Here is a 12,715-nt window from a genome sequence, read left to right on the forward strand (position 1 = left end):
AAAGACCCAAAAATCCACCAGTGACCAAAATAATCTACTGATCTAAACCAGGTAATATTCAAGAAATATTTTGTGAAAGAGAGGGAGTCTATGATTTACGGGGAAAATTGAATTTAAAGATTCATAAAGTGCAGACTACGTTAAAAAGTTTCTGTATTACCATCTGTGGAGTAAAATTGTGGAACAAATTGTGTGTGGAGATAAAACAAATATCAAACATAATTCAGTTTAAAAAAAGATATAAAGAACTAATTCTTGAGAGGTACAATATTTAATAATGACAATGAAGCCTGTTTGTTATGGATAATGTTGTATTGATAAATATGCTGTAATTATTGAAGAAAATTGTTGAGTCTGTTTGTATGACTGTACTGCCATGAACATTTTGTTGTGTATAATTCAGTTACTGCAGTATGTATTTGTTGTGGTTCGATGCAAAAATTAGGAAAATTGTATTGTTTGATTCTTGTATTAAGTTAGTGATAAATGTGTAAAAGCACAGAGGGGTTGGATTAAATTAGTTTATACTTCTTCCTACTCCTTTTCGACCATGCAAAATTCAGACCTGTATGCGCTTGAAGATAGATTCTGTTCATTTAAATGTTATTTTGTTTTTGTCTTAGTTTGCTTTGTTTTGTTTTATTTTGTTTCTTTGCATGTTCGAAATAAGTAAATAAATAAATAAAATGTTTAATACCTGTTGAATCACTAATCCTATTAATAAGTGTAATTAACTGGTGCAAAATGCATTTCATCTTTACATGGTCATCAGATATGACCCATTTGGACGTTCAGAGGCTCTGTAGTTACTGTGGAAACACCGTCATCTTCTACAACATTGATTCACCAGTAAAACCCATTGAGTTGGATCAATGACAGTGGATGGACACACTGGGTTTATGTTCAGTCAATGACAGATTGGACTGAAAAAGACACTGTTTATTCAGTTTTCTCTGTTTTTCATATAATAATCCTCAATTTTAATCTGTCTTTTTATGAACATCTACATAATCAGTGCATTAAATATAGGAAAATACATTATTTTCCACTGAAAAATGCAGAATACAGAGGATAATACTAGAGTAAATGTGGAAAATCACTTCAGAAAGGTTAAAAATAGAGGAAAAATTTGTTTGGGAACTGCTACAAAAAAGGCACTGGGTCATTATGGGTTAAAGCTTAAATTGAGGATAGTGGATTTTAGATTTAGGATTTTTTTAAAGCACCTGTAGAAACCCTAAAAACAGTTTGAGATACAATGCGTAAAAAGTATCTTTGTACAACTCTTTCGTTGTGATTCTGCAAAAGTTGATGTATAAGAGAAACACCTCTGGAATATAAATTTCCTTTTCTTTGTTTGCTTTTCTCTGGGAAAAATGAACTCTAACATCAATATGTTTTGCGAACTACAAGCCTGGATTGTAGGTCATGTGACCTGACAGAAAAAGGCCGGTGTAGAGGCAGGCGTGGTGGTGTTTTACCTGGATAAGGCACAGAGATCAAGGTAAAGTCTGCATAGCGTTGGGCCTTGTCTGCCTTCTCAGAAGATGTCACACTGTAGAGACAAACGGGACAAAACAGAACAGAAGGACAACTTTAACCTGCATGTGACTAGATCTGAAGCTGTGATAGAAGCCTAAATGATCCTCCACCCCATTCACTCCTACAGTTCAGTGGAAACAGTGACCTAAATAACAGGCAGCGTGTGAATGAATTAGTCCGTGCTGTTCCTTACTTTAGGCCAAACTTAACCTTCTTGTTCTCCACCATCAGGTCACAGATGTAGCGAACCGAGAGGTAGCGTAGCAGCTTAATGTCGTGGCCTCGGACCTTATCAAAGAGCTGGGAGTCCCCGTTCCTGAGCATGAAGAAAAAAATGATGTTTGGAATCAGCTGTAACTCAGGCTCCGTTCACACAGAAGGTCTTAGTGCACAATTCAGATTTTTGGGTGAAATCTGACTTTTTTTGTGTGTGTGTGCTGGTTCATATTCCACATTAAATGCGACTTCTATCAGTTTTGAGTCTGAACTGAATGTGACCCTGAAGTGACCCACATGCACTAAAGAGGTCCTGATGTCCTGCTCAAGGTTGTCTGGTTTCTGGAAGAATTTTTTTAAGATTCTGTCTACAGTTCTAGACAGTGATATAACACCTTGCCATCTTTGGAGTCCCTCTGAATTATCCAAAGTTCACCACACAGAAACTAAATTTATTAGCATTTGCTTCTTTGATTGCCTGTAGATGTCTCCTCCTTCTGAAAACCACCTAAACCTCCAGCAGAACACGCCGGAAATATGTTTTTCCCTCCACTCTTCTTCTGGGGGCGCAGAATTGTAACATTTGTCACATTTCAATCACGTAAAGGTCAGATAAATTATGACCTGGCTGTTCAGACAGGAACAGTTCTATTGAAATCGCATCTCAGTCTACCTCACTTAATAATATTCTATATAATATTCTATATAATAGTCTAGGCTTAGGACAGGGGTGTCAAACTTATTTTAGTTCAGGGGCCCCATTCACCCCATTATGATCTCAAGTGGGCCGGACCAGTAAAATAATAACAGTGAAAAAAGTAAAATTACATTATGATAACGTTTACATCTACGTTTCTTTAGAAATATGAATAACATGAGCAACTTGAAATGTCTTAAGAAAAACAAGTGCAATTTCAACATTATTCTGCCTCAGTTTATCATTTCCACATGTGCGTTACAACTTATATTACAAATATAAAACATTTAATAACAAGCTGAATGCGGGTCCAATTGTATTTACTTCTCTTAAGACATTTCAGGTTGTTTATATTTGTTTAGGTTATTCATATTTTTTGTAAAAGGATAGTTTGTTAATGATAACACTTTCATGTAATTTAACTTTTTTTTCACTAAAACAAAGATAAAATCTGCAGTTGTCATTATTTATAAGTTATTATGATACTATTTTACTTATCTGACCCAATTGAGATCTAGTTGGTCTGTATGTGGAAACTGAATTAAAATGATTTTTACACCATTGATTTTTAATATCTTCAGTGTAATTTTTGCATTTCACCAATTCATTTTACGGGCCGGACTGAACCCTTTGGTGAGCCGGAGTTGGCCCCCGGGCTGCAAGTTTGACACCTGTTGCTTAGGATATATCTGATTCATCAAATTTAAATTTTCCTCATACATACGCTCTCCCACCCATACACACACTTACACATACTCTTTTTCTGTTATTCTTTTTTTATATTTTTGTTGTACTTTATATATTATTGTTTTATTCCTTGTATCTTTCTTTAGGCTAATGCTGTAAAGAGGTGAGATTAATTTTATAAGTCCCACGGGGTTTTCTGATCTCACCTGCAGAATTTGTTTCTTTGTTTGTCCTAATGCTTGATTTGTTGTTGTGCAAAATAAATAAATAAATAAAAGACTGAAGTCGCATTGGAAAATATCAGACACGTATCAGATTTAGGACCACATATAAAAGTGGTCTGGGTTGGATTAGTGCTGTTCCAACTGTCTTTAACAGGTGGGATACAGGTCACATATGGGTGGAAAAAAAATGAGATTTGTGTCACATTTACCTGCAGTGTGAACGGAGTCTCACACATACCTTTATCAGATCCTCATTTAGCTCAGAGACAAAGCTGTGTCTGATCTCCATTGTGCACTAATCTAATTAAGTAGATTCGATTACCTGACTGCACTGTCGTCCTCAGGAACCTCCTCTGATTCGGTCCATGTGTCATCACTGCCCCCTAAAAAAACACAAGAAGTAAAAAATAAATATACGATGGTTAAAACCTCCACAAACCGAGGCTAATGGAAAGGAACCAGACTCTATTAAGGAAAAAGAAACTAAAGAGGAAAATGAGAAGCGATAAAAATACTCATAAAATAACAGATGTGATGAAATGTGTGTGAAATGATCGATTGCCTTATGAATTTATTTGAAACAGTCCTGCTCCGACTGTTTAACAGCCTTCATTCACACACATCTGACATTAATTTGCACAAAGACATCTGTTACTGTCATCGCTTCTGTTGTTAAAATTATTTATTCTTCCTCCCACTCGAGGTCACTATTATATTACATTACACTGTGAATGATTAATGATGAGGAAAAAACAGGGAACACGATGAGACGCTGCATTATACAAGATCAAATGAATCTGTGTATCATTCGTTTTTTTCATATTCAATGGAGAATCCACAATTGGAAAATGACAAAATGAGTCATTATTTCATTATTCATGTTCGAGGTGTTTTTCATTCTTTTGATTGTACGCACAAATTAAAAATTGGAAATAAGCAAATGGACCAAATGTGGGGATTCATGTTGACATTTTTGATATGTGATTTGTTATGACCCGAAAGTTACTGACTTCTTGGTGTGTTCCGTGAAGTGTCTTCTCCTTAGATTGTCTACCATGGACCCACTGTATTAGACTAAACAACAATACCTGGAAGATCTGGACCATTTTTTCAGTTGTCATGTCGTTCTCCTTCACAGTAACGCGTTTGCTGCCTCTGAATAACACCAAATTATCCATTATCGCTAGGGGTGTGTGTCGGCAAGAATCTAGCGATACGATACAAATCGCAAAACTGGGATCTCGATATGATATATCATGATACTGTTAAGAAGGCAATTTTTTGTTTGTTTCTTTTTTTAAAATGATTATTTCCTTGAAGAATTGAATTACACCTGAAATATGCACAAATACTAAACACATTTGTATTTGATCACAACAGGATCTAATGCTATATCACAAAATGTTCCTGTGTTCAAACTGAAATGATGTTTTACAGACATTACAGTTTAAGATCCTGTTCAAATGTTCATATTCTATTAGTTCAGAACTGACATCAGAACACTATTTTTGTCCCAGCAAATGAACTAACATCTGCCTCTCAGACAGTAAAAAGTGCTTTTAGGATGTTTCAAATACTATATGATAATAAATAATAAAAGTGTTAAATATTAATAAATAAGATATAAACAAAAAAGAAAACCAATAAACAAAAATGAATTTCTGCCATATCTGCATTTGAATAAATACCTAAAAATATCGATACAGTACTTTTTGTTTTTTTATGTTTTATGTTTATGCACTTGGCAGACGCTTTTTTCCAAAGCGACTTACAGGGGAAAACCAATCAAATCACTCAATCAATCAAATTTTATTTATATCATGCCAGATCACAACAAAAAAGCTATCTCATGACACTTTACATATAGAGTTGGTCGAAACCAAATTCAAAGCCAATTTACAGAAACCCAACAGAATCTTTTAATAGTCTTAGTATTATCTAACATACTGTTTCAAATTTTTAATATCGATACAGTACCGTGAAATGAAATATCGCGATATACTGCAGAACCGATATTTTCTAACACCCCTAATTACAGCAGAATACTAGCAAACCCACGATTGTCCAGCTCAACACACCAAGAAGTCAGTAACTTCTGGGCCATAACAAATCGATATCAAAATGGTCAACATGAAACCCCACATTTGGTCCATTTGCTTATTTCCAATTTTTAATTTGTGCGTACATTCGAAAGAATTAAAAACAACTCATTTTTTTATTTTTAATTTGTATATGAATAATGAAGTAAGTCATTTTTTCATTTCCAGATTGTGGATTCTCAATTGAATATAAAAAGAACGAATGATACATGGATTCAAATGGGCTTTAAATGAATACAAATCTTCCATTTTTCATGTCACATTTATTTATACTGGTATATTTTCCTCACCTTCATTTTTTTTACCAATTAATATTTGCAACCGCCACCTATAAATCTTGAGGACATCTATCCGCCTTTACCCATTTAGCAGAAATCAGAAAATATTTGACAGATGTCTGACCACGGCTGATAATACTCACAGGCCTCAGAGAACACATGGAACTGAAACCTCACATGGAAAAAAAGTCTAACAAACTTCCTTAAATACAAGTTTCCATATGTGTGCGTGTGTCTGTGTGTGTGTGTTTGTGTGTGTGTGTGTGTGTCTGTGTGTGTGTGTTTGTGTGTGTGTGTGTGTGTGTGTCGTACCTGAGAAGATATAGTTGTAGCCTGTGCGTCCGTACAGTTCCCCCCACCCCGCCAGTGTGGACGACCGGCAAATATGCTGCAATATCAAAAGAACAAATGCTTTAGAGCTGATTGACCCAAAAACAGCACCTCACACCTGAGCTGCTTGGTCACCTGCAGCAAAAAAAAAGGCACAGAAAACACCTTCACAAGAAACCTCTACTGAATAATGACCTGGGTAATGCGTAGAAGTCATGTGATAAATAGAGTTTTACTGTTTTCTTGAAAAAATGAAGATTTTGCCTGTAGTATATTCATTGTCAATAGGTTTCTCCAACAAATGTTAGCTTAACCCAGTGTTTTTCAACCTTGGGGTCGCCTGAAATTTCTAGTAATTGATTAAAAAAAAAAAAAAAAAAAAATTACTAATAAAAAATAGTTACCTCCGTCAAGGATGTTATTTTTTCATCTGGGTTTGTCTGTTTGTTTGTCTGTTAGCAAAATAACTCAAAAAGTTATGGACAGATTTGGATGAAATTTTCAGGAAATGTTGATACTGGCACAAGGAACATATGATTAAATTTTGGCGGTGATCGGGGGTGTTTTGTTTTTTTTTTTGGTTCATATTGTCTGGTCCTACTCATGTGAAACAGTACAGAATGGGCCTCATGACTAAACAGGTGTTAACTCTGTTCACAGTCTGGATTTAGAATATGTCACCGCACCGTGAGAGCTGGTTTTTGGTACATTTTTAAAGTGAAAAAGCAGACGACACACCTGGCTGTCACATATGATCTAGTACAGGACACAGAGCAGGAGCTGCACCCTTCACTGCTGCTGCTTATATTATCAGACTAAGGTATTCACTGAATAAACTTAGCATAATTTCTTAAAGTTTTTCTTTTTTTTTTTAACTAGTGTATGTTTTTATCTTTGAGTTGAAAAAGATAAGTAATCAGTGCATGCAACCTTAAATGTTTTTTACTTTTCTCCCTTTCCTTCTTTCTTTTTTTTCTCTGCTAAAAGCCTGACTAGGGACTGGAGATGAAACTAGCAATAGCTATAATATCTTTATGTGAATCATCAGTTACTACAGCTTGTTTGTAACAGGTAGAAGTTATACCATGGAATTTGCATAATCCCTATCGAATAAAAAATAAATAAATAAAAATCTCTCAAGCATACAGCCTAAAATCAGAAGTATAGCCTAATACTCAGGGTTCAAACACATTTTTCAAGGTCAAATTCAAGCACCTTTTTTTTGTACTATGATTATGAATATTACTTTGTGTGTACACATACATGCGTATTTGTGCATAGTTTTCTTTGTCTTATTTCCTAGAGGTGTGATCAGCTATGTGTACAAGCTTGTTAATATCATTATTATTATCCATTTTTTTCCTTTACTTCATTTCCATTACCTTTTTTTCCTCTTTTCAATGGGCATTATTGATATCCTTTTTTCTTTGCTAAACAAAAAAAACAAAAAAAAAACGGACAGCATGCTTTGTGCCATTGATGTCCTTTGTCGTATCTTATGAGACTGTTCTGAATAAAAATTTGAATTAAAAATAAATAAATTGTCCCTTTGGCTCCTTTTTTTTTGTACTGTGATTATGAATATTACTTTGTGTGTACACATATATGTGTATTTGTGCATAGTTTTCTTTGTCTTATTTCCTAGAGGTGTGATCAGCTATGTGCACCATCTTGTTAATATTATTATTATTGTCTTTTTTTTTTTTTTTACTTTATTTACATTACCTTTTTTTCCCTTTTTTTCTTCTTTTCAGTAAGCATTATTGATATCCTTTTTTCTTTGCAAAAAACAAGAACAGTGTGCTTTGTGCCATTGATGTCCTGTGTGGTATCTTATGAGACTGTTCTGAATTAAAATTTGAATTAAAAATAAATAAATAAATAAATAGTCCCTTGGGCTCCTTCTTCTTTTTTTTGTACTGTGATTATGATTACTACTTTGTGTGTACACATATATGTGTATTTGTGCAGTTTTCTTCGTCATATTTCCTACAGGTGTGATCAGCTATGTGTACAAGCTTGTTAATATCATTATTGTTACCTCCGCCAAGGAGGTTATGTTTTTGTCAGTGCTGGTTTGTCTGTCTGTCTGTTTTTTTGTTTGTGTGCAAGATAACTCAAAAAGTTATGGACGGATTTGGATGAAAATTTCAGGAAATGTTACTGGCACAAGGAACAAATGACTAAATTTTGGTGGTGATCGGTGGGGGGGGGCACTGATCTGCCTTGGTAGATGTCTGCGCTCTCCGAGTGCTTCTACTTATCTTTATTTTTTTTTTTTTGAATCAAGGTCTTTTTATTGAAGTTTTCTCAGTACAATACAAGCGCAGTGTTGAATGGTCCTTACAGAAATCTTAAGTAAGCATGGGAGAAATCATAGCTAGCACCATAGAGAAGAGGAAAAAAAAAAAAAAAAACAGAGCAAACAACAAACTGTACATAAAATAATCCCTCCTCAGTCATTGCCAGTGCACTAGAAATTATCGATCTTTTTTTTTTAAGTTTATTTATATTACTTTTTTTTTCCCTTTCTATTTCTTCTTTTCAGTGAGCATTATTGATATCCTTTTTTCTTTGCAAAAAAAAAAAAGAGAACAGTGTGCTTTGTGTGATTAATGTCCTGTGTGGTATCTTGTGAGACTGTTCTGAATAAAAATGTGAATTAAAAATACATAAATATATAAATAAATAAATAAATAAATAAATAAATGGTCCCTTGGCAGGTAAGAAACAGCCGAACATAAGACCGATCCGATCCATCTGACGTTTGTGTTTGCTCCATCGTTGTGCGTACCTTGCCGTTGTAGAGGATGACCGGACAAACGAACCTCCCTCTGCAGCGGGCCAGCTTACTCCGGTTCACCAAGTCCTGCAGTTTAGTGATCTGCACTGTGCTCTCAAACCTACACACACACACACACACACACACACACCACATGTTACCCATCATTTCAAACTTAATTTAGCTTATAATACGGAAAACACATTTACAAAGCACTTAACATCCTCGATTGGTGTTAATGACAAACAGATGGAGCTGCTGACACCACATCAAGGCAAAGAGATCACTGTTAAAAATGACATTCAGCGACACACAAACACCTCACACCTACTGATTATTAACGTTACAGTCACCGAAATATCTCAACTCAATGGCTGTTCCTTTTTCGGACACAAAAACACATACAGTTGATTGAATTATTCGAAGGTTAAAAGGGTTTAAACAAGTAAATAGATTTGTGTAGAGTACAAGCACAAAGGAGGAGACCACAGTTATTTCAGTACATATATGGTCCCATTAGACCAGGGGTGTCAGACTCCTGTTATCTCAGGTTCCACATTCAGTCTAATATAGTCCAAAGTGGGTCAGAACAGGAAAATAATATAAATAATAGGATAAAATCTGATAAATAATGTCAACTTCAAAGTTTTCTCTATGTTTTTGAGTGAAAAACGTCAAAATCTGTAATGAAAACATTTACATCTACGAACCGTACTTGAACGTAACATGAACCGCTTAAATGAAAACAAACTTGCATGAAAAAAAAATAAAAAATCTATCTCCCAAAAAATAAATAAATAAATAAATAAATAAATAAATAAATTTGTACAAAGAAATAAAATAAACTTGTGTCTGTAGAGGTCGATTAATTTATTTTATTTTATACTATTTTATTTTTTTTTTTTTTTTTTAAACTCATACAAGTTTATTTTACTTCTTTGTACAAATTTATCTTTTATTAGAAGTTGTTTTTTTTTTTTAGGAGCTAGTTTTTTTTCATACAAGTTTATTTTTTACTTAAGGGGTACATTTATTTTTCAGATACTTCCTTTTAAATAAATCACAATCTTTTTTTTTTTTTTTTCTTACAGTGGATAATTTTTTAGGCTGTTGCACCTGTGGGCCACCGTACAATACACACAATTTCTAAGAAAATACATTTCTAGTGCAATTCAGGCCAAGAACTAGGACTAGAGGAGGAAGAAAAGCGAATACAAAAGACAGACATCGAACTAAAAGCCTGATGGCAGTGGTTTCAAGGATGACGACGTCCTCATCAATAAGACACAAAGGTTCACTGATGGGTTTAATGAGTATGAAAATGATGTGAATCATATGCTATGGCTAATGGTTTGTGTTCAGACTGCAGATGTCACAGCAGGACGTCTCTGGTAGACAGTAAATCCTATTCTTTTACTAAAATCAACCATTCAGTCAGAAGATGCCTGCGTTAACAGCAAATCCTCTGAAATGCCTGGAAAGGAAAACATTTGAAATGCCTGAAAAGGAAAACATTTGGGTAAGAGTGTTTGTATATTCAGTGTATCTGATGGGGATTTGATAAGGACAGAGCTGAGCTTGAAAATAGAGTTAAACACCGATTTGTGCTCTGTGTTATTGACCAAAACCCTGTGTGTCCTCTTGGTGTTAGGTCTGTCGGGTTCTAAGTAAAGTGTGAAAAGCAATAACCTTTTTAAAGTGGACATCCCTACTATAATATAGTTAGAGTCCAAATATTTGTCTGATACACACAAAATCCACCATGTAAGGCGTTTATACAGTTAACTGAATTGGGATAAAAATCATATTTCTGACCAGTTTACTAAAGGGTGAGGTCAACGGTGTCACAGATGGACCACCCACTACTTCTGGATTCATAACTTTTCAACCAGACCAGTTTCAGACAAATATTCCACTTAATTGTAAAGGTCTAAATGGCATCTTACACAGACTCAAAGGGCAAAATTTAGTTTCAAATATTTTTAAATGAAAAATATCAAAAACTACTGCGTCATGGATGGACAAAAAATTAACATCTATTTTTTGCAAGAATTCCAAAGTTCTCCAAAGTGAAGTTCCTCTGACATTTTCATCCTCAAATGTATTCAGTGTAAACCTTAAACCCTCTATTTTACAACCAAATAATTAGTTAGAGAAAAAAAAACATTTGATCAAACCTAAATAGAAAGAGTTTAAACAAATGGCAGCGTCACAGATGGACAACAAAAGTAAATATAAAATTAAACATTTTGTATTTCTATTATCAATGCCATATACGTTTTTTAACAATATTTACAACATACAAATAATATTATTATATTCAAATGTAGCTTGCATAGATATATGCATTTAATAATTTTAAACACTGTGGGTTTAGAATATGACATAAATAATATAATAGTCAAATATCAGTGTATTTGGAATAGATGTAGTTTATGAGAGTTTATAAAAATGAACCCAGAATGACGGCACAAAACTGGGTCCCTAACTCAAACCCTAACCCACTTTACAAACATTCACACTCAGAAAACTCCTCAAATTTTTATTCATTTCAAAATGCATTTTCTTGAAAATATAAGTAATTACCTACCCAAAAATACACTATATTGCCAAAAGTATTCACTCACCCATCCAAATAATCAGAATCAGGTGTTCCAATCACTTCCATGGCCACAGGTGTAGAAAATCAAGCACCTAGGCATGCAGACTCCTTTTACAAACATTTGTGAAAGAATGGGTCACTCTCAGGAGCTCAGTGAATTCCAGCGTGGAACTGTGATAGGATGCCACCTGTGCAACAAATCCAGTCGTGAAATTTCCTCGCTCCTAAATATTCCACAGTCAACTGTCAGCTGTATTATAAGAAAGTGGAAGTGTTTGGGAACGACAGCAACTCAGCAACGAAGTAGTAGGCCACGTAAACTGACGGAGCGGGGTCAGCGGATGCTGAGGCGCATAGTGCGAAGAGGTCGCCAACTTTCTGCAGAGTCAATCGCTACAGACCTCCAAACTTTATGTGGCCTTCAGATTAGCTCAAGAACAGTGCGCAGAGAGCTTCATGGAATGGGTTTCCATGGCCGAGCAGCTGCATCCAAGCCATACATCACCAAGTGCAATGCAAAGTGCCGGATGCAGTGGTGTAAAGCACGCCGCCACTGGACTCTAGAGCAGTGGAGGTGTGTTCTCTGGAGTGACCAATTGCGCTTCTCCATCTGGCAATCTGATGGACGGGTCTGGGTTTGGCGGTCGCCAGGAGAACGACACTTGTCGGACCGCATCGTGCCAAGTGTAAAGTTTGGTGGAGGGGGGATTATGGTGTGGGGTTGTTTTTCAGGAGCTGGGCTTGGCCCCTTAGTTCCAGTGAAAGGAACTGGGAATGCTTCTGCATACCAAGACATTTTGGACAATTCCATGCTCCCAACTTTGTGGGAACAGTTTGGAGCTGGCCCCTTCCTCTTCCAACATGACTGTGCACCAGCGCAAAAAGCAAGGTCCATAAAGACATGGGTGACAGAGTCTGGTGTGGATGAACTGGACTGGCCTGCACAGAGTCCTGACCTCAACCCCATAGAACACCTTTGGGATGAATTAGAGCGGAGACTGAGAGCCAGGCCTTCTGTCCAACATCAGTGTGTGACCTCACAAATGCGCTTCTGGAAGAATGGTCAAAAATTACCATGAACACAGTCCTAAACCTTGTGGACAGCCTTCCCAGAAGAGTTGAAGCTGTTATAGCTGCAAAGGGTGGACCCACGTCATATTGAACCCCATAGACTAGGAATGGAATGTCACTGAAATTCATATGCGAGTCAAGGCAGGTGAGGAAATACTTTTGGCAATATAGTGTATAAGTTTGGTGT

The 12,715-nt window shown here is 35.6% G+C and overlaps 1 protein-coding gene across 1 annotated transcript in view; it reads right to left on the reverse strand.

Moving 5' to 3' along the window:
* Window positions 1-12,715, reverse strand: part of mtmr14 (myotubularin related protein 14) — a 48,000-nt gene that overhangs the window by 31,826 nt on the left and 3,459 nt on the right. The window contains exons 3-7 of the mRNA XM_030133769.1: window positions 8,868-8,976; window positions 6,056-6,131; window positions 3,689-3,749; window positions 1,736-1,858; window positions 1,482-1,555 (exon numbers count right to left, since the gene is read on the reverse strand). Of these exons, the coding sequence (XP_029989629.1) occupies window positions 1,482-1,555; window positions 1,736-1,858; window positions 3,689-3,749; window positions 6,056-6,131; window positions 8,868-8,976 (443 nt within the window). The remainder of the gene's footprint in view (window positions 1-1,481; window positions 1,556-1,735; window positions 1,859-3,688; window positions 3,750-6,055; window positions 6,132-8,867; window positions 8,977-12,715) is intronic.

Source organism: Sphaeramia orbicularis, chromosome 5, assembly GCF_902148855.1.
Source record: "Sphaeramia orbicularis chromosome 5, fSphaOr1.1, whole genome shotgun sequence".
In the NCBI taxonomy this organism is placed as follows: Eukaryota; Metazoa; Chordata; class Actinopteri; order Kurtiformes; family Apogonidae; genus Sphaeramia; species Sphaeramia orbicularis.